The 27,280-nt window shown below is 36.6% G+C and overlaps 1 protein-coding gene across 1 annotated transcript in view; it reads right to left on the bottom strand.

Moving 5' to 3' along the window:
• The window catches only part of LOC150091431 (pre-mRNA-splicing factor SYF2), a 111,071-nt gene extending 89,970 nt beyond the window's left edge, over positions 1 to 21,101 (bottom strand). The window contains exons 1-2 of the mRNA XM_090383884.1: positions 20,904 to 21,101; positions 7,478 to 7,603 (exon numbers count right to left, since the gene is read on the bottom strand). Of these exons, the coding sequence (XP_090240010.1) occupies positions 7,478 to 7,603; positions 20,904 to 20,993 (216 nt within the window). The 5' untranslated portion in view covers positions 20,994 to 21,101. The remainder of the gene's footprint in view (positions 1 to 7,477; positions 7,604 to 20,903) is intronic.
• Between the last annotated feature and the right edge of the window lie 6,179 nt (positions 21,102 to 27,280).

Genomic DNA, 27,280 nt, shown 5'->3' with positions numbered 1-27,280 from the left:
GCCACTAGATAGTCCACCAGACCGAACCTATTAGAAACTCTCTATAGGGCTTCCGGATCAGCTGGTTTATAATCTCGCTGCCTCTACCCTGCCAGATAGTGACTGGAAGGAGTCAAATAAGTGTGTATGCGAGGAGCATTGTCGAGGCCACATTATATCAAGGAAGTGAATATATTCTTCCCATGTCTTACTTCATACAGCATATCCTCTCCACATTTTCTTACTACTGAATACATCATGACTTGTCAAATTAATAGAACAAAACTTATCTGATCTGTGAAAAGATCTTAACCTCCAAAACACTTACTCTTTCATTTCACAAATATACATGGTCTCAGTTCCAATCTCAGTGTTGTCCATTTCCACTTAAGAGTCTGCCACACCCCATGCACTTTTTCCTACAGAATCCCAATTATTTGTCAGTTCAACCACTGCTTATCTCAGTTGTCTGAATTATTCGCTGTATAAGTCCTTCTGCTTCAAAGGTGGTACTTGTGCATACGTCCACTGTCCTGTTGGAAACTTAGTAATTTGGAATCTCCTCTTTTCAATCTTCTCTGACTTAAAATCTCTCTACCATATTCTGTCAAATTCATTTATTGCCTCCAATCATTCTCCCAACTACACTAATCACTTGGACCTCTTTGACTTCCTCTCTTTGAAACTTCACTTTCTCCCATCCAACTTTCCTAATAGTGAAATAATTTTCCTTGTGATTTTAATGTTCACAACTCCAGCTGGTTTCCATTTTATAGTCACACAGACCTAGCTGGTTGAAATGCTGAGGCTTTTGCAATTACTAATATCTTGTACAGATATTAGTAATTGCAACACAGCCAATATGCTTGATTTTTTTTTTTCTCACAAACAACCCTTATAAGTACACGGACCAGGTGAGGGTCCTCTAGGCACCTCAGATCACAACTTGGTAATGATCTCTTCTCCAATGGAACTTTTCTCTTTTTTTCAAAATTTCTTTTCCAATGGAGCTTTTCTCTCGTGGCCATTCCCAACCTCATGTTTTTCGGCATTAAAAGAATGCAAAATGGGATGATTTGCACAATTTCTTTTCTTCTTTCCCTTGGTCAGATTACTGTTTCAAATCTTCTAATGTCAACAGTTGCTCAGATCATGTCAGTGAAATTATTCTTGTAAGGTGAAATTCTTTATTCCACACTTCACCTTAAAATCTCGTCCTTTACCTAAACCTTAGTTTTCCAATAAATGTGCTAAGGCTGTTCAAGTTAAGAATGTTGCATATCGCAACTGGCTTGCATCCAAATATCCAGGTTCATTTTCTCGCTACAAACAAAGCATGCAAAAATTGTAAAGCAGTTATTAATCATTCCAAAACTAGATTGCCAAGAGGCTAAGAGCAGAAAACTTGCTTCGTGTCCAAATGGTAGTCGAGCATTTTGGTCTCTTGCCAAAGATATTGGCCACAACTTTTGCCCATCTCCAATCCCACCTCTTCAAAACCAAATGGTTCTATTGCTACTACAGCCAAAGAAAAAATAGGATACTAGCTGACCTGCTAGCATCCTACTTTTCTTCTAACTTGCATATTGATGATCATGGTAAACCACCTCCGACCGTTTCCAATACACTTCATTCAATGCCTCCAGTGGTCTTCCATCAGAAGGATTTTGAACAATCTTAATGAAAAAAAAGCTCCAGGTCCTGATAGTATTTCTTCACTTATTCTTAAAAGATGTGCTCCTGAGCTTACTCCTGTTCTATGTCACTTTTATTCACTTTCTTATTCCACGGGTGTTTCCTTCTGCTTGGAAATTTGCTCATATCCAGCCAGTTCCTAAAAAGAGTGACAAATCCCACCCATCCAATTATTGTCCCATTGCTCTTACTTCCACTCTTTCTAAACTAATGGGGAAATCAATTAACTACCAAATCTTTAACTATCTGGAAACCTTCCATTTGATCTATGATCACCAGTATGGATTCCATCAATGTCGATTCGCTGGTGACATACTGGCTTGCATTCCTCATGTAAGGACAAATTCAATAGAAAAGTTTGGTGAAACTCAAACAGTTGCTCTTGATATTCCAGTCTTTTGATCACATTTGGCATAAAGGTCTTCTAAATAAGCTTCCACCTTATGGCTTGCCAACTGTTTTTGTAAGTTGGTATCCAGTTTTCTCTCTGACTGCTCACTGCAAGTGATGGTAGAACACTAACTTCTCCACTAATAAAGGTGTTCTCCAAAGTTCAGTTCTTTCTCCCACTCTTTGCATATTAATGACCTTCTTCCATTGACCAGAAATCTAGTTTTGCTGATGATAGCACGTTGCATTCAAACTTCCAGTTTGAGAAACTTTGCCCTGCATAAACTGCTGCAACTTCTCAAATATCCACTACCAATTCCTTAAATGCTGATCTCCAGATAATTCTCCAGTGGGGCAAAGATAACTTAGTTGATCTCAGTCCTGTCTTATATCTCATAAAAATGATTCTTCTGTTCCTATGCTTATCTTCAATGACACTCTGATTTCTAGACGAGATCACATTTCTCTACTTCCGATTACCCTGACTTCTAATCTCTCTTGGCATAAGCACATCACAAATATTGTTTCCTCTGCATCTAAAAACTGAGTTTTCTCTTTCACTCTTGGCATTACTTTTCTTCCAAACAGCTGTTCACTCTGTACAAATCACAAATCCACACTACCATGGAATATTATTCTCACATCTGGGACAGTGCCCCAAAATCTCTCTCTTGATTCCATTCAAAAGAGGGCAGTTAGGTTAATTAAATACTCATCTCTAACAAAGTCTCTCCAATCTCTGTCTCAGACATTCTATTTCTGCTACTTTCCTTTTCTATAGATACTTCCACGGGCACTGTTCTTCTGAATTGGCTTCTATAATTCCCACTCTCTCTCTCTCTCATCCAAACCAATCCCAACACAAGCCACAACCAGTCAACATCCTTTTACTGTCCAACTTCAAACTCTCAGAACCAACTTTTCTTCTTCCTCATTTATTCCTTCAACTTTCGTTTTCTGGAACAACGGATTTCCTGAAAATTCATACATATTTCCTGAAAATTATTATCTACAGAAATTCAAGTTTAATGTGAACAAGTATCTACTTTCATCTTCTCAACCTTTGACCTATGCACCTAAGTATTATAGGTTCTAATACTGCTCATGCTTGGGGTCTTCATAAAAAAAAAATCGTCCATCTGGCCTTGATAACTTTGAACCGCATTTTACTTGTTCTCTTTATACAGCCCTGCACAAGGTAAGTTTCTGTTGTTTGTATTACTGTGCAGGAAGTAAGAACTTGGGTTCCTCTGAAGCAGCAGTTCCCAAAAGTTTTCCAGGGGGTTCGCACTAAAAATTCTATAATGGCATCTGCTTAGATTTACATAGGTATATTATTGTAAACTACAAAATATTACTAATAATAAACAATAAAGTAAAATCAAATTAAATAAAAAGTAAAGAATTGCCAAAGAAAGAAACCGCATTGCTCACGATTCCTTATAATTAGTTTACTATCTTATACTATATGTTAAATGAATATGTTTTAAATACTAATTTTTTTTTGATTCTCAAGGACCATTCTCATTGTTATGTATAGGTACTTTTTTTTTAGAACCTATAGTACTTAGTACCGTGATGGGTTGAAGGCTGAAAAATTGAAAGAAGATACTTGTTGACATTAGACTTGAACTTCTGTTGATTGTAATTTTCAGGAAATACATAAGAAGGAAGGTTCTTCCAGAAAATGGAAATTGAATGAATAAATGAGGAAGAAGAAAAGTTGGTTCTGTGAGTTTGAACTTGAACAGTAAAAGGATGTTGACTGGTTGTGGCACGTGTTCGGATTGCTTTGAAAGAGAGAGCGGGAATTATAGAAGCCAATTCAGAAGAACAGTTCCCATGGATCTATACAAAGGTCTATGAGACAGAGTGGAGAGACTCTGTTAGAGATGAGACTGTTGTACGATAGCACAGTGGTATCGTCACCGTCTGCAACACGGGGGGTGGAAAATGTTCCAGTTTAAATCTGTCGATGACATGAGCAATTTTAGTGGGCTTTTTTCACTCCGTCGCTGAGTTAGTCAGTTTCAGACACAATAAATATTACGGGTAGATGTAATCATTTACGGGTGACCCTAATATCATAATTTTTTTTTTTTTTGTTGTTGTTAGAGATGAGACATTAACTAACTTAATTGCCCTCTTTTGAATGGAATCTAGAAGCCTGAGAGAGGTTTTGGGGGCAGCGCCCCAGATGTGGGAACAATTTTATGTGATAGGCTGGATTTGCGATTTCTACAGAGTCAAGAACAGTTTGGAAGAAAAGTAACGCCAAGAGAAAAAAAGAAAACCAAGTTTTTTAGATGCAGAGGAAGCAATATTTGTAATGTGCTTTATGCCAGGAGAGATTAGAAGTCAGGGTAATCCCCAAGATCTTGCTTAGAAATCAGAGCGTCATCAAAGATAAACATAGGAGCAGAAGAATCCTTTTTGCGAGCTATAAAACAGGATTGAGTTTTAGAAGAATTGAAATTAAGTATCTTTGCCCCATTGGAGATCAGCATTTAAGGAAATGGTAGTGGATATTCAAGAAGGTAAAACTGTTTGAGCAGGGCAAGTTTTCTCAAACTGGAAGGTGGAATGCAATGTGCTATCATCAGCAAAAGTATGGATAGGATTTCCAGTCAATGGAAGGTCATTAATATACAAGAGGAAAAGAGTGGGAGAAAGAACTGAATCTTAGGGAACACCAGCATTAGTGGAGAAGTTAAAAGACTGAGAGCTGTCTACCATTGACCAGTGAGAGGTAAGAGATAAAACTGGATACTCAATTACAAAAAATAGCTGGCAAACCATAGGATGGAAGCTTATTTAGAGGACCTTTATGCCAAACACAAACGAAAGTCTTGCAGATGTCAAGAGCAACTGCTTGTGTTTCACCCAACTTTTCCATTGATTTTGTCCATAAATATGTAACATAAGCCAAAACATCACCAGTGGATCGACACTGACGGAATCCATACTAGCGATCGTTGATCAGATGGAATGTTTCTAGATAGCTCAAGAGTTGACGGTTAATTTATTTCTCCATTACATTACAAAAAGTAGAAGTAATTGCAATGGGACGATAATTGGATGGGAGGGATTTATCACACTTTTTAGGAACTGGCTGGATATGAGCAAATTTCCAAGCAGAAGAAAAAACACCTTTGGAATAAGAAAGTGAAAAAAGACAGCAAAGAACAGAAGTAAGTTCAGGAGCTCAGATTTTGAGAACAAGTGAAGAAATAACATCAGGACCTGGAGCTTTCTTACCATCAGATTCGCAAAATCCTTCTGACATCTTTTTAAACGAAGACCACAAGAGGCATTTAATGAAGTGTACTGGGAATGGTTTGAAGTGATTTACCAAGATCATCAATACATGAGTTGGAAGAAAAATAGGATGCCAACAGTTCAGCTTTATCTTTGGCTGATGTGGCAACAGAACCATCTGGTTTTGAAAGAAGTGGGCACAGAGATGGGCAAAAATTGCAGCCAATAGTTTTGGCAAGAGACCAGAACGGTCGGCTACCATTGGACAAGAAGCAAGTTTTCTACTCTTATTCTGTTCGAAATCTAATTTGGACTGATTAATAACTGCTTTACAAAGTATGAATGATACTTAATAATAAAAATTATTATTATGCTATGTCACTTATAAAAATGTAGTACTAGAAATATTTTATGATTTCAGAGAATATAGGCTTAGTGGTTCACTTTAAAAATATTATGCTGAAAGGGGTTCGGTAAAAAAAAAATTTACGTTGAAAGGGGTTCACGAAAAAAAATATTATCCAGAAATGGGTTTGCGAGTCAAAAAAGGTTGGGAACCGCTGCTCTAAAGTGTAAATTGTCGTGTTTCTATTTAATTAACTTGTGGTTTAACTTGGCTATAGAGTTCTAAATCTTCTGTATTCTCAACATTATATTAATGCAAGTGTATACATTCCATAACTTAATGTTAGTTTTAATTTATTAATTAATTTCATAGTAATTTTCATGATATGAAAATGTTCTTATATCCCTGATAGCATGTATGGTCTGAAGATGGGGTTCAGCAAGAATCCTGAAATGTCACCTGCTAACAAATTAAAGTAGTACATTGAAAGGACAAAATTCATGTGATACCTGGTTTCTGGGCAATGCGACGCTGTCACCTCTCTCGCTAGTGGACGAACCCACTGCTTGGCAGGTATATAGGTACACTGCATTCATATAGCCAGTAATTCGATGTCAGTATGGATAAATGTGATGAGTCAACCGACTTTGAAAGAAGGATGATAGTGAGTGCCCGATGCATGGGTCACTATCACAGAGGTGGTACAGAAATTGCACTATCCCCTTTCAACAGTATCAAGAGTGTATTGGGAATACACCATTTCTGGAATAACATCTCATCGTAGACAGTGCTGTGGGTGGAGAAAAGTGGTGGATGAATGTGGTCATCAATGTCTGTCTCGTATTGTTTCAGCCAACCAGAGAGCGACAGTGACACAAATCACTGCCGCCTTCAACGAGAAACAACTCTACCAAGACCATCATCATTAGCCACATTGGTTATGAGAGCCGCCAACCTAACAGAGTCCCACCGATAACACCATGACACAGGACTCTATACTTAGAGTCCTGTGTCGTAAAAAAAAAGTCTTAGAAACTGTGATACGTATATTTTATGTATCACAGTTTCTAAGACTTTGTTTAGTTATTACTATGCCGCAGCCTAGCGGTCAGGTGCGTCGGTGCCTAAGTACACGTGCCTTGAGTGACCGGGGTTCAAGCCCATGACTACTGAATACGGTGCTGTTTCTTGTATTCAATCTATCATGCAAACTCCTCTGACCGGTTGGTCGTCCCGGAGTATAAACAGAAAATTTATTTATTATTTATTTTTAAGAATAATTAAGTTTCCAATAGTTATAAAAAAAAAACAAAACATATTTTTGTTAGCTTTTGGAATGTAACTCCCCTTTTTGTGCTGATTCTTAGTCCTGTATAATCCAGTTTTGCACTACATGAGATTTTATAGGAACCTAATTGCCATGTTATATGAGGGTTAACTGCATTTAATTTTTTTTCTCAAAAAGTGATTCATAAATACTAATTTTTGTAACAATGCTGTCTTTATGACCATACTTCATGAGTTATTTTGTCATTTTAATATACTGATGGCATTTTTACTCTTTCTCGGACAACACATGCAAGATAGAAAGTGTGAAATTTTGCTTTCGGCCATAAAGTAACTGATTGTTGGAACTACATCTGGTGTTTGTGTAAGTGGGTAGTTAGAATAAATTTAAGGAAAAATTAGATAAATTATTAGAGGAGATAGATGAACCGGGTAGGGGGTTTTTTGACAATTCTGTAGTTTGCTTCCTTGCTTCATTTGCTAATATTAATACTAATTATAATGACAACAGTAATTCATTACCAGTTTTTTATTTTCTTCTTGCAGTTTCCATTCTGCCCAAGCACGTTTAGTTTCAAAATTCGCTGGCAATTTGGCTTTCCGATCCTCTTCTACTACCTCTTGGTGATTTAACTTGCGAGCTTCATTCTATAACAAAATACTTTCATTCAAATACAATTCAGACCTTTAAGCTATAACATTTTTAGGGATATGGATGGGGAAAATGGCTAACCATAAGGGAGAAATGTAAATTTCAATTTCTAAATATTGTAATTTTTAGGGAATGCATATGTAGAGCCAAAGAACAAAAATGGAAAGGATTAACAAAGAGTAGAAAATTATGTTTTCATTCATAATAAATATAAATAAACAAAATGCTAAAATATTGCAGTGTGCAAGTAAAGGTAAAGGGAAAAAAAAACAGGAAATAACATTCTAACTCATATAACACTGAATCACATTGAGATAGGCACAATTTATGGAATCACTTATGAAAGTACACATAGCTTGCTAAGATAACCTTGCTCCCTTTACTGCATGTGCTTTTGAATTGCTGGATTTGTCAACTAAAATGACAAAAGATAAATGATTTAACACAAGACACCAATTACTTTCTTTATGGTTCATGAAACACATTCTGCAAGTTTGTGAGGCTATCCAGTATCCATCTTATTCAAAGATGGATACTGGATATCACCTACAGTATTCCATCTTTGAATAAGATCTTCCAGAGGTTTCAACAAGTTACGGATGTACACACAGTGCACTGCAACACAAACCTACAAGATTTATATTAGCATGTCTGAGCTGATACACGTGTAAGAAAATTCTTGCACAGAATTCAGAAAATCCTCCACAATATTTATGGAGGAGTTTCTGAATACTTTTGGGCATATACGATATGAATCTACTTAACGCATATGAGATATACTGAGAGTATATGTATTTATTCACTGTTTACAAATGAAATGGAAGTACAGTATATAATTTTGCAATCAACTACTTGTACACAATTTTACAATCATTTCTGAAAAGGTTTGAAATTGTATTTTGAAAGTTGATTCCACAATTTTACAATCAAGTACTTGCTTGATTGCAGAGCCTGAACTAAGCAATCTTATGCCTGGGGCAAAAGTGTTATAAGTACACCACCATTATATATAAGTAGTCAATCTTTCAGTAGCCTAGCTAGGGTCGTCGATGCCCGGGGGTAACATGCCTTCCTGGCACCCCTGATTGTGATAAATAATTCCTTCACTTTGAGCCCCTGAAGCTTGGTGCCCGAGGGGTGGATCCCCCTTTTCACCCCCCTTGCTACACTTCTGCAATCTTTATGAATTTATAAAAATTACTATTGCAATGGTCTACGATTTGCATATATTTATTAATAAAATAATTTAAATAATACAATGAATATAACAAAACAAAAATATCAAAAAAACTTACAAATATTCCTTTATATCTACAGGGAATTTAATTCTATATAAACTACAAAAAAAATACATATAACTACAAAGAAATTAGAAAACCAGATAGTTTATGTTTATACATCTTGTATAAAATCATAAAAACAAAATATTGGGAAATATAGTACTTTTAACATTTTAACATAAGCTAAAAATATGCAATGAAGGTATATTATTTTAATTGAATTTTTCTCGCTTTGAAGGACCTTTCACAAGAAGCTACTGTTACAGGCAGAGTAAGAAAAATTCATAGTGCTATTTCTATATTTAGATAAGATTCTATTAGACAATAATCATGAACGAATTGGAGAAGTTGTAAAGGAGTTACAGATTTTATACTGATTTTTCAAATATCTGTTGAAATATCAACGGATATTTGAAATATTTTGTTTGTCCTCTAGTGGTTAGCAACAGAGGACAAACCAAAAGCTCAGAGGTGTGATGTCACAAAACAGGCCACATTTTATAGAAATTTGTAATTTGGATTTCTCTGTTATTTTCGAAATTTGTAAAACGCTTTTTCTCCCTGATATTTTTTTTCGTAAGTGATTATATATCCTGAATTTATAATTTTTTTCACTCTCATATATTAGCATGTACATGTACATATATAAAATCACAAAAATTTCTGGAATCATAAGTAGCATGTACAAAGATAATGGAGTGGAGTATTTCTTTTAATAAAATTTTTATTTTTATTTTGAACAAAGAACACAAGTTGAACAGAAGCTATTATCTGTCGGGAATACACCTTAATCTTTTGTAAAGCTTGATTGTAAAACTGTATTTCTGAAAGTTGATTCTGTTTGGTTTTCTTCAGTGATTATTGGATTAAGATGGAGATTAATATGAGGTGACTGAGGATGAATTGGATCCAGTGATAACCGAAATAGATGTCAGAGCCACATTACAGGGGAAATAAAGAAGAGAAAGCCAGCTGGAATCAATGAAACACTTAAAGTGATAGGAAATGCAGAGATAAGGGAATTAAAAAATATGTAGAGAGAAATATATATGAGAAGGAAAAATGGTCAGAGAATTTTATAACTACTATTATGATTACAAGAACAGGATTTCATAACCCTTAATTTGATAATGCTTACAGCAAACAATGTTCACAAAATTGAACAGATGACTGATGGAAAGAATAGAGGATTATCACAGGAGAGGAACAACGAGGCTTCTGGAAAAGGAAAGGAAAAAAGTATGTGTCACAGAAATAAACCAAATTTTTGTGGAAATATATAGAGACGAATAAGAATATTTATGTTTCTTTTGTGTACAGTAAACCCTTGATTTTACAGACCTCAATTTGCGAACAAAAATATTTGACTGACACCAGAGTGTACTCATGAAGTAGGGAAAACCAGAAACTTGTGAGTCGTGAAAGCTGCCAGCCAAGTTTCCCAGTCCGTTCATGTATGGATATGCTCACTGTCATATTGTTACATGCTTGTCTGTGCTCAGTTTCTTTATTACACCCTAGTTTACAGTGTCATCACACTCCCTAATAACTGGTGAAAAGAGAAAGAATGTACATAAGGCAAGCAGCAATCTTCAAGGCAGAATGCACTGGTCCCACAAATGCTAATTATTATTGGGAGGGGCAAAAGCTGATGACATTATAGATAGAGTACATATCTTTTAAGGGCACAAAAGGTGATATTGCTGTATATGCCGGCACTAATGACATTAAGAGTAGATCTGTACACTAATTTAACAGGTACAAGGAAAGGTAGAAAAAAAAATTTGAAAATGTCTGCAATTCTGCCCAGACACAATAGGAGGGAGTATATGATGAGAGAGCCTTGTCAATCAATTCAGCCCTGAAGAGATTGTGCAAGGTTCATGGGGTACAATTTTTCTCAGCATGGTCTGTGCTTGTTAACAGAGACTCTGCTTCTACAGAGTGGTATACACTTAAACGAATGGTGCAAGAATATTTGCTGATGCTATTGAGACAGTGTTAGATGGGTCAGAAAACTACTAGCTTGGGGGGGGGGGGGGGATTCACAGACCAACAGGTTAAAAGTAGCCACAGGCAGAGGTGAAAATGATTCTCGCATTGCTTTTATTGAAATGTGCAGCAGCCTGGAAAGCAAGGTGCTGGGGTTTCAAGAACTGCTGGGAGTCATCATCGAAGAAGTAAATACATGGGCTGAGTTAGAGTAAATAAGAGTAAGAACAAGTGCATATATACTTGCATGTACACCAATGCTATGGGTACAGTAAATAAATTTGATGAATTTGAAGTGCTGATCAAGACATCAAAGGTGGATAATGTTGGAATATCAGAGAAGTGCTGTCACACAGATATAAGGAATGCAGAATTAGAATTTGGGGAGTACAATGTGTACAGAAAGGACAGACAGGATAGGATGGAATGTTAGTTAAGAAACAAAAAATCTAAGGAAGTGCATCCAGTTGACATAGATGAACAGTGTAATATTGAGTTGGTTTAGTGTAACATAAGCACTGGGAAAGCAAAAATGAGGGTAGGAGTTTGTTATAAGCCTGATGACTCTGATGAGTACAGTGAACAATTATACAGAGAAATAGAGTGGGCCAGTAAATCAGTGTCTTATAATAGGAGATTTTAACTTTCCAGATATTGACTGAAACTTGAGCATTGGTCACTTGCACACTAGCAAAGCTTTTTTGGATGTACTGAATGATTATTTTCTACAGCAGCATGTTCAAGAGGCAACCACAGGGAGTAATACTCTTGATCTGATTATCAGCAGTGATCACAATGTACTGATGTAAGATTTATTAAAAATGTAACTACCATCAGTTTTTTTTTTTTTTTTTTTGTTTTTTTTTTTTTGGCTGATGCTGCATAAGCTTGCTTTTTTGCATCATATGCCTCTACTAATGCTAATGCTAAAAGGAAGGGTTTTTGCTTTTGTAAAAGTGACTACAGTGATCCCAATCAGTTTTTAAATTCCATACAGTAGGACAAACTGATGATGTCACCAACAGTAAATTCTAAATGGGAAGCAGTCAAGGAATTAATCTTGGAAGCTACTAGGCTTTTCACACCAACTAAGAAATACTGGTTCATAATAACTGCTATGTAATACACTAATTGCATAACTGAAATTTTATTAAAATAGAAATAATATTAATATAAGACCAGATCAAATTAAAATGATGAAATAAAACACACTGATTCTATAATAAAAGCAGTAAAATAATATAATATAAAAATAAAATATAAAGAATATCAATTGCACTATACGGAATAAAAGCGATAAAACGATAAAAACAACTGTAGCTTTCAGAGCTATGGTTTGCCATGAGTCTCATGTTTGTTGTTTGTTTGTTTTTTAGGAGCATTAGCAATTAAGGCCATATTGCTCCAGGAATATGCGGTGGTCATTCCCTGACCTTTCCGCATCCTCCGTATTTGGTGGTGATGGGCTCGAACCCCAGTCTAATCAAGAAGCGTGTGCTACCTACTGCTGCTCCTTCCCACCTGGCTATGGAGGCACCCATGAGTCTCATAAACCTGTTGATAAAGGAGGCGGTCGCCTCTGAAAGCTGGGGTTGTTTTTATCATTTTATTGCTTTTATTCCGTATAATGTAATTGCTATTCTTAATATTTTATTTTTATATTTTATTATTTTACTGCTTTTATTGTATAATCAGTGTACTTTATTTTATCATTTTAATTTGATCCAGTCTTATATTATAATATTATTTCTCTTTTAATAAACTTCCAGTTATACAGTTGGTACATTACATAGCAGTTATTCTGAATCAGAACTTTACCAACCCCAAAGGCCTATTTGAAGAATAAGAAATTCAAGCCTAAATCAATGGCAGATGAACTAATGAGACTTGTAGGAAAAAAAAAAAAAAAATCATGGAATGCATATAAATTATCAGGCGACACAGAAGACTATGGTAGATATAAGCTAGTCTGTAATCGTCACAAAGGAGGTTAGGCAGGCAAAGGCAGATTATAAGAAATCTTTGAGGAAGAATGCAAAGAAAAACAGCAAAGACTTCTAGGTAGATAGGATCTATCCAGTTATACTGAAGAAGACAGCAAAGAAAGTAATCAAACCCTTAGCCATAATTATAAGAGCATCCTTGGATTCGTGGGAGGTTCCCACGGACTAGAGATGTGAAATTGCATCCCAAACTTACAAAGGGGGATCAAAGGGTGACAAGTAATTACAGACCTGTTAGTTTAGCTTCTGTTCTGGGGAAAATAATGGAGTCACTGGTTAAAGAAGCATTGCAGGATCATCTAGACAAGACTGCAGTTATAATTCAGACACAGCATGGGTTTGTTAAGAGGAAGTCTTGTCTGACAAATCTGATTGGATACTATGATGTGGTCACAAAGGAACTAGATGCAAAAAATAATTTTGATATCATATACAGTAGACTTTCAGAATAATGGCACCTTCGGGGGATTCCAGGTACCATTATTTTCATTTTTCTGTTATCTAGAAAGTTTTGTTTTTAATGTATTGGCTAAGGTAAAGAAAGCCAACATGAGAACCACTGGAAACGTTGGCTAACTTACCTGGAAAATTAGTTTCCCGATACCGCACTCTAGCGCTGCTCGCTCGATAAACAGATGGTAGGTGTTATCGGTGTGGAGCAGAAGTCGAGAACGATATACTTATTTAGTGGTAGGCATGACATTCGATGAAATGATTGGTGGTGGGGGTGACAGACTACAAACTGTGTAGTCATTGGTTGGCATTATGATGTGTATTTATGTGTAAAGAATGGTGCATAATTAGTTTTGTAATGAAGGGTAAACAGATAATAGTAGTAATGAATCCTTTAAAGGTGGAAGAAATTTGTAAGAAAAATAAAACGTTGCTTGATTTTTTGAGGAAAACTAAATTAATAAGACCGAAATTGTACTGTTTTAAGTGCAATGATTATTTTAAATTAATTGAATCACGAACAGAGTCACGTGGAAAGTTCTGATATTGTAAAAAATGTTCTGCGTGAGTTTCTTTATTAAAACATAGTTTTATGGAAAATACAAAACTTCCATTAAAAAAGATAATGTATATTATATACTTTTGGTCAACGTGCATGACAGTAACTATGACAGCATTCCATCTGGAGATTTCGAAAGTAACAGTAATTAAGTTTTACAAGAAACTAAGAGATATTTGCAAATTGCAGTTGTTTAAAAAAACCCATTAAGTTTGGTGGATCGGGGTAAACTGTAGAAGCAGACGAAACTGTACTGGTAAAACCAAAACATCACAGAGGACGAAATTTAATTGCTAAGAAGAAATGGGTGTTTGGAGTACTTGAAAGATGATCAAAATTTGTCTTCATGAAATTCATAAAAAATTGGAAAGCAAAAACTTTTTTATGAATTATTAGAAAAGTAGTAAAGAAAAATATTACCATCATAACAGATGAATGGCGTGGATATAGGCATATTACGGCCTTAGAAAAAAAAAATTACAAACATTTAATGGTGAAACACAAGGAATATTTTGTAGATCCACATACAGGAACACATACGAATAACATCAAAGCCCAGTGGAAGAGACGAAAAAGTGTGACTAAAAGACTAAATGGCAGCTGTAAAGATATGTTGACGGGTCACATGAATGAATATATGTGGCGTCAAATTTATGGGAAAAATCATGAAGATACTTTTCAGAATATTATTACTCAAATTGTGAATAGCTATTGAGGTCCAACTATATGATTTTTTTTTTTTTCTGAAAAAGTTCCATTCTGTTCATTTTTATGTTCTTCGTTATGTTTTTTTCTCATTATTAAAAGCAGATTTTGGAGTTCATGAATGTTTTTACTATATTATTGATTTAGGTTTGGTTACGAAAAAAGGAAAAGGTTTCTTTATTTTTCATTTTATTTCATAACCTGACCTTAGATGGTAGGTTAGGAAATAATAGAAAAGGTTTCCTTATATTTCGTGACCTAAACTTAAAGGTTAGGTTAGGAAATATTAGGAAAAGAAAAGAAAGATTCTTTATATACAGGGCGTCTCAAAAATACATGGCATAACTTCAGGAATGAGTTCCTCATATACCAATAAAAATATTTTATATCAACATAGTTCTGGAAACACTTGGTTTCCGAGTTTTGAAGGTCTGTCTATGGCACTTAACTGTTCACATCACCTTATAGTAATTGTTCAAAATGTCCACTTTCTGCCTGAATGCAGGCCTCACATTGCCGTCTCATGGACTCGTGAAGACGATGCCAAATTCCTGGCATGTTTCGTATTGTCTCCCTGCCACAATTGCATGTGGGTTTTCCTCAGCCAATACATGCTGATTGTGAAAGTTTTGGATTCCGTCTCATGTGAACTGCGCTTCATCTGTGAATCACTAAGGCAGGAAAGTGAGGAATTGTACCACACTTCTGCAAGAACAACTGGCAGAACATTACTCGCGCAGGGTAATCTGCTGGTGACAAGGCCTGTACCCGTTGCAGTGGTAAGGATGCAGTAGGTGTTCTCGCAACTCTCCAAATAGTCGAATGTTCAACAGCCAGTTGCATTGCTATTCCGAGTGTGCTGATTCCAGGAGTGGCATGCACAACATTCAAAATCTCCTCTACTTCAGGAGTCATAGATCTTGGTTGTCCTCTGTCGGCAGCACAAGGTGTAAACCTCCCATGTTCACAAAGGCGACAATGGATACTTTCGAACGTTTTCCTGTCTGGACATCTTCATTCTGGGAACCTTTTGTGGTACAAACGACAAGCCTCCAGAGCGTTGCCGTCCGCCAAACCATACATAAAGTGCATATCCGCTTGTTCCTGATTTGAGTACATGGTCGGAACGGAAAACCACCAGATTCTGTCAGTACCTTGTGATGAAGGAAATCACCTGCGGAAGATAAGACATTCCGGTTAATAACTCGGGAACCAAGCATTTCCAAAACTATGTTGATATAAAATATTTTTATTGTCTACATATGAGAAACTCATTCCTGAACTTATGCTGCGTATTTTTGAGACACCCTGTATATATAGAAGAAGAACTCTTTATTGCATACAAAAGGCACACGCCATACACAATACCCTTCACGGCTACAAGCCAGGGGTTTACAATAAAGGCTAATACAATGTAATAAACAATATATATATAAGCTAAATTAAAATAGGATATTGCAGTAGCATGACAAACCAGTAGAGTGAAAATGAACTGAACCAAATAAAATAAAAATGACAGAAAAATATAAGGGAGGGGGGTAAAGAAGAAAAGGGTAGTGTTGAAGCAATGTTCCTAAAATAATTTAGAAATCAAGCCAATTAAAAGAAATTTAGCAGCGCCCCTAGTAACCACCCGTTTCTGAATTATGCGAAATCTCACTAAGGTGGGAACGTAAACTAACAACAATACATGACCAAATAAACTGAAAATTAATAAAATAAAATAGATTGACTATTATGCCCCATCTCGACAGAGGACCTCATGGTCCTCTGTCGAGATACTGGGACATGTCAATCAATTTCGACACAAAATTTGAGAATGTCATGGTTTCACCAAAGTTTGTGTTTCAGTTTCACATCCTCAATGATGATGATCTCAAAGGGCTGCAAATTTTCTCTTGTCAGAATCATCTTCTATATGCTGCTGCTGTCCACATGTTGTTTCTTCCATCATTACATGACAAATCATGGGTTCACAATAATGACCCACAAACAGAGGCACAATCTTCTGAATGAAAAAATCCCTCTTCTCCAAAGCCAGAAAAGCAAGACAATCTCAGTCAAATGTGAACATCATGATTATCATATTTTTGGACTCAGAGGGCATTGTTCATCATGAATTGTCCTGCATAAATGAGCAGCAATTATGAATACTACAGCAACAGTGTAATGCTGAAAATGACTAGAAAAATGTTTTTTTGATGCTTGTATCATAATAATATAAAAGCACATTCAATGCTTTGTATTCAAAACTTTCTTGTGAAGCACTCCTTAACCCATAATGACTCCCCATTCGCCTTACTCACTAGATTCAGCTTCGTGTATTTTTTTTGTCCCCAACCTTAAAGGCCCATTGAAAGAACACCAATTTGTAATACTGAGGAAATAGAATATGAGACAGGAGCTATTAGCAATTTCAAAAGCATTCTGGGGGTCAAAGGCCAACTCAGAATTTCTGGATGAGTGGTCTTCCATGACAGTATAGTAGTTTAGCCTTGTCACTCTTGGAGATATATGGGTTACATTCCCTTCTTTGAATAAGGGAATTTCTAAAGTCCTCTTCAATTAGTTTGCATGTTATCTAATAACTGGCAATAGTCTGGAACTGAGAACAATACCTTTTCAATGCTAGTCTTAGAATACATAAATGTCCAACTTTTCAGTTTTACATTAGCTAGTGGTGAATTAGCATGATAAAATACATCTCTAGGGCAGTGTTTCTCAACATTTTCATTGCTGAACCACAGTTTTAAAAGACGCTAAAATTTTGTGGCGCACTACAATCACTACTATACTCATATATTCACAAACGGGATGTTATTTCTGTTGGGTATACTTAATAACACACTTGTTAGGAAATTTTTTGAACATACACGAAATTAAAACAAAATTTTTAACATACAGGAACATACGTGAAATTTAAAAGAAAATATGTAAAAAATTAACATATTTATATAAAAACAAACAAAAATACAATTACAGGCAACCCCCATATAAACACTGTACACCTACAACACGGTTTCACTCTAACACAACTGATAAATTGCAGCAATCCTCGCACAACACAGTAGTTATATAACAGTTTTTTCTAACATGGTTAGAGAATTTCAGTAAACCTCGCATAACAAGGTATTTTTGAGCTTTTGTGTGGGGGAAACCCTGCAATTGGATGCAATTTTTCAACATGTCCACTCTTTTTGAATCACCGCTGTTGACTCACTAGTCAAAAAAAATTATTGATAAATCCCTGTATTTATTTTGTTGGAAAATCCGGGTGTTACGTTCTATGCTATTGAACTTGTGCTTGCTGAACTTGGGAAAAAATCTAGATTTCAAAGTTTTATTACTATTGGATAGCACACCAGGCCATCCAAAAGATTTAAGTCATCCAAACGTTGAAGTTATGTTCCTACTACCAGGGCTGTACTAGGTTAATACAACTTCTTTCATTCAGCCATTAGATCACGGCATTATATCCACCTTTAAAACTCATTACATCAGAAAATCATTACAATGTATTTTGGAAAACATTGATTCCAAATTTATTGAAGTAATGGAGGCATGGAAACCTTTCTCAATTGTGGACTGTATCAGAACCATAGCTTTATCACTAAAAGAAGTAAAACCGGCAATGTTAAATGTGTGGGGAAAAATGTATGGCCAGATTCAGTTCATTCAGGAAATATGGTCAAGCTGCAGGAAACAGAATCGGTGCAATAGTAGAACTTGCTATGTCGGTAGGAGAGGAAGGTTCTGATGATATGACTACTGAAGCCCTTGTGTGTAGCACAGTTGACAGAATCGCCTTCCTCCCCACACATGGTGGAAAAGACCTGAATTCGAATTCCGTCGATGATGGGAGGAATATTGATGGGTCTTTTTCACAACATGGCTAAGTTAGTTGGTCGCAGACAAGGGCAGCATGGTTTTTTTCTCCTGGAAACTCAGGTTTTTTGTCCAGCAAAACAGAAAATCGACCTCAGGACACATGCAATTTATAGACAATATACACAGAGTAACATGGCCTTAGTCACCTACGCTAATAAAAAAATAAATGATTACTGAAGACGTTCAAGAATTACTGGTAGAAAAAGAATCTGGCGAAGCGGATTTGGTGGAAATGGCATCGGAAGTAAAACCAAATCAATTCAGAGGATGATATCGCAGATGAAAATTCTAAACTTCCAAATTTTACACTAAAAAGCATATGGAAAGGCATAAAGTTAGCCAAGCAATTAGAATCTTATTTTCTGAATGAAAGGAGCCCAAATTTCAAAACGGAGCTTCAAAAATGCTAAGTTCCATACGATGAAATTCACAAAGATTTATCAAGCAAAAGCAAAAAAACCCAGATTACTTTTATACTCTTGATAAGTGTGCTGTTCAAAGGTGGTACTGCCATTATATTTTTTCAGCTTCCTCTCCCAAAATACATTTCATGATAACCTAACATGTTGGTAAAATCGGACTTTCTGCAATCAGGTGAGACTTCTTTTTTCTTTTTTTTTGCCAGCAGTTCAGCTACTCAATAGCTGGCTTCTTGTGCTTTCTCAGTTTTTTCACCCATATTATAAAATTCGCACCTTGTTTTCTAGTAGAGGCCTGCAGTCTTTTAAACTACTTCAAAGTTTTGGACAATAAATTCTCGTGTTTCATATAAAAATGATGCTTTAATTTACTTGGCACCATTGATTTATTCAACAATTTTAAACCACCACATACTACACATAAAGGTAGAGGACAACCTTGGTTACCCAGTATATGAAAATCCGATCGCCAAATAATTATCACCATTTTTATGACAATATATATTTTCTACTTTTTTTATGTTAATGGGGCTCGTTTTTGTTTTTGTCATTTTTCTCAAAGCTTGTTGTTATCCAGTTGTCTCTTCTGATTTCCTTTCACTAAAAATTTATCCTTTGCTAATAATTTCTAAAAAAAATTAAAGTTACTTCTAAAATGTGCTAATATAATTCATTGTAAATATCTGTTCTACATGAATTAACAGAATATGACATTTTAGATATAAAAACACAATGGAAATTTCTTAACTATGCTACTTACAAGTTGCACTTATACAACAGCAAAATGCACTGCAGGATGCCTGGGAGTTACTCTCTCAAGGGATAAGAATGGTGGAACTAGGAATCAAAATGTGATGTCATTGACCACTAGAAGGCGATCAGATGGAGCAGTGTACATAAATGAAGTTTTTGTTCAATTAATTTTTATTATAAAACTTGTATTTATTATTTTTTTTAAAATTTACATTTTCCGTGGCACACTTGAAGCATACTCACAGTACACTGATTCGCCGCAGCACACAGGTTGAGAAACACTGCTCTAGAGTATTGTGCCCCCCCCCCCCACTGCTACACTAAGGATTACCCCATGAGCTATGCTAGTTAGAGCTTAAGCTCCTGGTAGGGCCACCTTCACCAGATAGGCTAGGGAGTGAGACAAAATGTAGTTCACGATCAAACAGAATACTAGCAACCCACCCTTCAGTTGTAAAATTAAAATGCTCAAGGAAAACTAAAGAGTTCCCAATACTGAATCTTGACCAAAGAAAAAGAATTTAAGTAGGTTTATGCTCTTCATATACTAAATTGTATTATCCAAATTCACAATGAATTATGAAAGAAAAATCGAAATTTAAAAAAAATAAAAGTAAAAACTTATTGAAGCTCAATAAGATGCAGCAACATATGATGAAAATGAACAGCTAAGTGACTCAAGTGAAAATAATAATGTTCAAATAAGCCCTCGTGCAACTGGTACAGAACAAAACTCCAAACAAAATGAAACAGACACAGGAACATTTAAAGAAATATATAGTTAATTGCTTGTTTAAAACTGATTTAAGGAAAATATGAAGTGGGTTTAATACACCCCACCGCACTAATGGTGTAATTATATTAAACAGCAATAACCCTAATTTAATATGAACTAATGAAATAACTGAACCATGTTCTAACTTCTGTGGTTATCATTTGGGCACCAAATCCGTGTAATTTCAATTTCATTATTCATGTTCTTTCATTTTTAAATACCACATTCTATTTTGGATGAATTTAACTTTATTATTTGAATTAATTACATTCAATGAAGACATAGCATTCGAGCATAAAATGCTCAAATACTATATTTCATTGAGTGGTTAAATTCCTAGAATGCTTTGCTGGCCTCACGGTATGCTTGGCTGTTACACAAACTGTTACTATAAACGGGAGTGATACCATTACTATGACTACAATCAGAAACTATGATGCACAGTTGTCTTATAAAATTACAGACGTACCCTTCGAGTATGAAGATCTCTCAGTTTCTTTAATCTGTCAGCATGCTTCTTCTTTGCACTTAATTCTTTATCTTCAGAATTAGAAAACATGCTAATAACGACATTCGCAACAAAAATAAATCAATGAATACGAAATTAATAAATTATCAGTAACACGCTTAACTGTAACGATTCACACGAGAATTGACCCACATGAAAACAATCAAAACAAACATTGCAAACCCAAAAAAAAAAGTCACATGACTTCATAAAACGGTAGCAAATTAATGAACTTTAGTAGCCCAAATTTACAGATACAGTGCACTCCGACCATTTCACGATCTCATGTATTGTAATCAAGCCTTATTAATACACACTTCGTTTTGATTTAAACAATTTAACTACATAGAGAAATTACGCTAATATATTATTTTTGTATAGAACTTGAACTCAGATATAGGGACAAATCATATAGTCACCTCAGACAAGAAAGGTGGAACGCATGTGCCAAATGTATTTTAATTTAACATTAATTAAATTTATTTTATTAAATAAAATTCAACGCACTAAATATAAATCTGATATTAATTTAATTGTAAAAATAGGTTCAATAGAGGCATCCATACGAAAAGCCCGTTTAGTTGCTACAAAGTTTTTGCAGATATGCTTGACAACTTGGCGAAATATTCTTGTGTGTGTGCGTGTGTTTTTTATGAAATCCCCAAACACGAGAGGTATTAGAACCTATAGTACTTGGTACCGTGCTTGTGTTGGAGGTTCAGAAAACGAAAGAAGATATTTGTTGACATTAGACTTGAACTTCTATAGACTGTAATATTCAGGAAATACTATTACTATTACTATTATTAGCTTTATGATGCAAGGAAGCTTTAAGCTTATGCTGCACCAGGCAAAAAATAATAATAATAAATAAAAAATTTTGAATTACCCCGAGAGAGAGATAGAGAGAAGTAGCAGGGAATCACCAAGAAAGAGAAGAATGATGATATTCAGCTCAGGACCCTGGGGGTGCCAAGCCCATACTCACTAGATGTGAACCCCTATACGTACGAAGGATGGTTGTTCCAGAAAACGGTAGTTGAATGAATAAACGAGGAAGATGAAAAGTTGGTTCTGTGAGTTTCAAGTAGGACAGAAAATGGATCTTGATGGTGGCTGCAAGTCTTTCGACTGTTTTGAAAGAGAGAGCGGGATTAATAGACGAGCAGTGCCCATGGAAATATCTGTAGAACAGGCGTGCAGCAGAAACAGTACGTCTATGAAGAAGCGAGTGGAGAAACCAAGTTAGAGAGGAGTCATCAATTAACCTAACTGCCCTGAGACAGGTTATGGGGAAACCACCTCAGATGTAGGAACAATGTTCCATAGTATGGGGGATTTGGATTTGTACAGAGTGAACAGCTGTTTGGAAGTAAAGTAACGCCGAGACCGAAAGAGAAAACCAAGTTTTTTATATGCAGAGAAACCAATATTTGCAATGTGCTTGTGCCAAGAGAGGTTAGAAGTCAGGGTAATCCCCAAAAGGAATATACCATTTGCCTAGAAATCGGAATGTTATCAAAGGTAAACATAGGAGCAGAAGAATCCTTTTTGCGAGAAATAAGACAAAACTGAGTTTTAGAAGGATTGCAATCAACTAAGTTGTCTTTGACCCCAAGTGGAGAATTACCTGAAGATCGGCATTGCAGGAATTGGTAGCAGATATCCGAGATGTTCAAACTGATTGATTGCGTTTCACTTTCCGTTTCTCAAAATGAAAAGTGGAATGCAATATTATATCATTGGGAAAACTATGTATAGTATTTCCAGTCAATGGAAGAAGATCATTAATATACAAGAGGAAAAGAGTGGGGGGAAAGAATTGAACCTTGGGGGATACCGGAATTCCTGGAGAAATTAGAAGACAGAGAGCCATCTACCATCACCCTCAGTGAGCGATCAGAGGGAAAACTGGATAACCAATTACAAAAAACAGTTGGCAGACCATAAGATCGAAGCTTGTTCAGAAGACCTTTAAGCCAAACACGATCGAAAGCCTTTGAGGTGTCAAGAGCAACTGCTTGTGTTTCACTAATTTTTTTCCATTGAATTTGGCACTAATGATATTGTAGCCACTGACAGAAGTGAAAGTGATTCTTGCACTGCTTCTATTGGAATGAGCCGCAGCCTGGAAAATAAGATGCAGGATATTTCAGAGACGGCTGGGAATCATTGGGGTACAAATAAACACATAGGTTGTGTTAGGGTAGCTAAGAAAAAGAACAGGTGCATGTATACTTGCGTGTACACCAATGCTAGGAGTTTAATAAATAAATTTGATGAATCTGAGGTATTGCTCAAAACATCAAAGGCAGATATTGTGGGGATTTCAGAGACGTGGTGTCACACAGATACTTTGTATAAGAAATGCAGAACTGGAATTTGGGGAGTACAATGTCTACAGAAAGGATAGACAGGATAGGAAGGGAGGAGGGGTTATGCTATTAGTTAAGAAATACATAAAATCCAAGGAACTGAAGCCAGTCGGCATTGCTGGACAGCGCAGTGTAGAGTCAGTTTGGTGTGACATAAGCATTGGGAGATCATAATTGACAGCAGGAGTGTGCAATAGGCCTATTGACTCTGATGAGTATAATAAGAAACTGTACGGGGAAATAGAGTGGGCCAGTAAATCAGAGAGTCTTATAATGGGGATTTTAATTTCCCAGATATTGACTGAAATTTGGGGGCTGGTCACTCACACACTAGCAAGGCTTTTGTGCATTTATTGGATGATTGTTTTCTACATCAGCATGTTCCTATGATAGATACAAGTTGATCTGTATTAGCATTAGCATTAGCATTAGGAGAGGCATTTGATGCAAGAAAGCAAGCTTATGCAGCATCAGCCAAAAAAAAAAAAAAAAAAACCCACTTCCACTTCACCCCTCTGTTCGTTCAAAATACCTGTCCAGCTGGGCCTTAAACTTATTTAGGCTATCAACCTCCACCACAAGGGATGGCAGTCTGTTCCACCAACTGACGACCCGCTGGCTAAAGGCAAATTTCAGCACGTCTATCCTACATCTGTCTTTCCTCAATTTCAATTTATGCCCTCTCAGGTGATTTTTCTGAGCTAGAGGAAGAATCCCATCAGCATTGAGCATGCTTAAACCATTCAAGGCTTTATACACCTCTATCAGATCACCTCGCTGGTGCCTAGTCTCCAGACACTGTAATTCGCAAAACTTAAGCCTTTCTTCGTAAGAGCACCCCTTTGTTCCATTCACTAATCTTGTTGCCCTTCTCTGTACTCGTTCCAGCAGCTCTACATCCTTCTTGAAATGAGGCCTCCAGACCTGTATACAGTACTCTAGGTGTGGCCTGACCATTGCCTTATACAATGGAATAATCACCTCCTTATCCCTGCTGGAAAAATTCCTGTATATCATTGACAATACTCCATGAGCTACTCTTGCAGCCCGTCTGCACTGCTCAGAGAACTTCATATCTGCCTGCACAATCACCCCCAAGTCCCTTTCATTCTGTACCACTGTCAGTGTAGTACCACAGAGTTGATACGTTGCTCTGGGGTTGCTGTTTCCCATGTGTAGTACCAAGCTACAAAGGAGGTTAGGCAGGCGAAGGCAGATTACGAGAAATCTTTGGCAAGAGATGCAAAGAAAAACAGCAAAGAGTTCTTTACTTATGTAAACTCTAGAAGGAAGGGAATGAATCAAATTGGTCCACTTGATATCGATGGGTCAACTGATGATGATCCTGCTCAGGTAGCTAACAAACTGAATGAATATTTTGCATCGACATTCACACATGAGGAGTTATTCAGCGAGGGGAATGCCAGAGGTATATTCAATTCTGGCAGTAAACTAGAGAATCTTGTAATAACTGAGAGTAAAGTGGAGAAGAAATTGTTGAAGATAAATACAAGAAAGGCACCTGGGGTGGAATGAATCTATCCAGTTATATTAAAGGAAGCAGCAAAGGAAGTAAGAAAACCCTTAGCCATAATTATGAGAGCTTCCATGAACTAGGGGGAAGTACCCATGGACTGGAGATGTGCAAATGTGACCCTAATTCACAAAGGAGGATCAAAGGGCGACACACGTAATTATAGACCTGTTAGCTTAACTTCTGTTCCTGGAAATTTAATGAAGGCACTGGTTAAAGAAGAACTGCAGGATCATCTAGACATGATTTCAGTCATAGCTCAGACACAGCATGGTTTTGTAAAGGGGAAGTCTTGCCTGACCAATTTGATTGGATACTATGATGCAGTCACAAAAGAACTGGATGCAGGGAATAATTTTGATATTATATACTTGGATCTTAGAAAGGCTTTTGATACTGTTGCACATGGACGACTGCTGCACAACGTGGAGCAATGTGGCATTGGAGGCAAATTGCTGCTATGGATAAAGGGGTGGTTGAGGGTGAGAAGACAGAGAGTGGTAATCAATGGACACTGCTCATCGTGGACTAATGTTATTAGTGGAGTCCCTCAGGGTTCAGTATTGGGTCCATTATTCTTTTCTGTATTTATAAATGATATTGATTATGGCATATCAAGCATAATATCCAAGTTTGCAGACGATACGAAGGTTGGCAGGGTTGTCAAGGACACTACCGACACTATGCTACTGCAACAGGATCTGGAAAGGTTGAGCAGATGGGCTGAGAGCTGGCAAATGAAGATTAACATTTACAAATGTAAAGTACTACATATGGGAAACAGCAACCCCACAGCAACATATCAACTCTGTGGTACTACACTGACAGTGGTAGAGAATGAAAGGGACCTGTGGGTGGTTGTGCAGGCAGATATGAAGTTTTCTGAGCAGTGCAGACGTGTGCAAGAGTAGCTCATGGTGTATTGTGGATGATATATAGGAATTTTTCTAGCAGGGATAAGGAGGTAATTATCCCCTTGTATAACGCAATGGTCAGACCGCACCTAGAGTACTGTATACAGGTCTGGAGGCCTCATTTCAAGAAGGATGTAGATATGCTGGAACGAGTACAGAGAAGGGCAACAAGATTAGTGAATGGAACAAAGGGGTGCTCTTACGAAGAAAGGTTTCCGTTTTGCAAATTACAGGGTCTGGAGACTAGGCACCGTGGAGGTGATCTTATTGAGGTGTATAAAGCCTTGAATGATTTGAGCATGCTCAATGCCGATGGAATTCTTCCTCTTGCTCAGAATAATCACCTGAGAGGGCATAAATTGAAATTGAGGAAAGAAAGATGTAGGATAGTCGTGACAAAATTTACCATTAGCCAGCGGGTGGTTGGTTGCTGAAATAGACTTCCATCCCTTGTCGTGGAAGTTGATAGCCTAAGTAAGTTTAAGGCTCAGCTGGACAGGTATTTCGGACGAACAGAGGGGTGAAGTGGAAATGGTTATTTTTATTCATTTATTTATTTATTTATTTATTTTTTTTTTTTTTTTTTTGGCTGATGCCGCATAAGCTTGCTTTCTTGCATCAAATGCCTCTACTAATGCTAATGCTAATTTGTCCATAAATGGGTAAAGTAAGCCAGAATATCACCAATGGATTGATACTGACGAAATCCATACTGGCGTTCGTTGATCATAAGGAATGTTCCAAGGTAGTTTAAGAGTTGGTGGTTAATTGATTTCTCCATTACTTTAGAAAGGGTAGAAGTAATTGCAGTGGGACGATAACTGGATGGGAGGGATTTGTCACCCTTTTTAGGATCTCGCTGGATATGCGCGAATTTCCAGACAGAAGGAAAAAACACCTTTGGAATAAGAAAGGGGAAAATAGGCGGCAAAGACTTGGAGTAAGTTCAGGAGCACAGGTTTTGAGAACAAGTGAAGAAATATTATCAGGACCTGGAGCTTTCTTACCATCCAGATTCGTCAAAATCCTTCTAACATCCTTTTGATGGAAGACCAGGGAGGGATTCAACGGAGTGTGTTGGGAATGGAAGGAGGTGTTTCACAAGATCATTAATAAGGGAGTTGGAAGAAAAATGGGATGCTAGCAGGTCAGCTTTATCCTTGGCTGAAGTGAAAACAGAAACGTATGGTTTTGAGAGACAGGTGGTAGCAAAGATGGGCAAAAGTTGCGGCCAATAGCTTAGGGAAGAGAGCAGAATGCTCGGCTACCGTTAGAGAAAGAATCAAGTTTTCAACTCTTAGCCTGTGCAATTCCAGTTTCGATTAGTTAATAACTGCTTTACAATTGTTACGAGCTTTGGTTTAGGCAGAATATGAAACTGAAGAATTGGAAACAAGCCAAATACGATATACAACGTTCTTTTCTTGAACAGCCGTAGCACATTTATTGGAAAACCAAGGTTTAGAGAAAGGTAAAGATTTGAAAGTGGAGTATGGAATAAAGGATTCCATTCCT

Source organism: Mastigoproctus giganteus, chromosome 1 (genome assembly GCF_048544385.1).
Source record: "Mastigoproctus giganteus isolate SK-2022 chromosome 1, ASM4854438v1, whole genome shotgun sequence".
Taxonomy (NCBI): Eukaryota; Metazoa; Arthropoda; class Arachnida; order Uropygi; family Thelyphonidae; genus Mastigoproctus; species Mastigoproctus giganteus.
The sequence above is the reverse complement of the archived record's forward strand: the minus strand, read 5'-3'. Positions and strand labels throughout refer to the sequence as shown.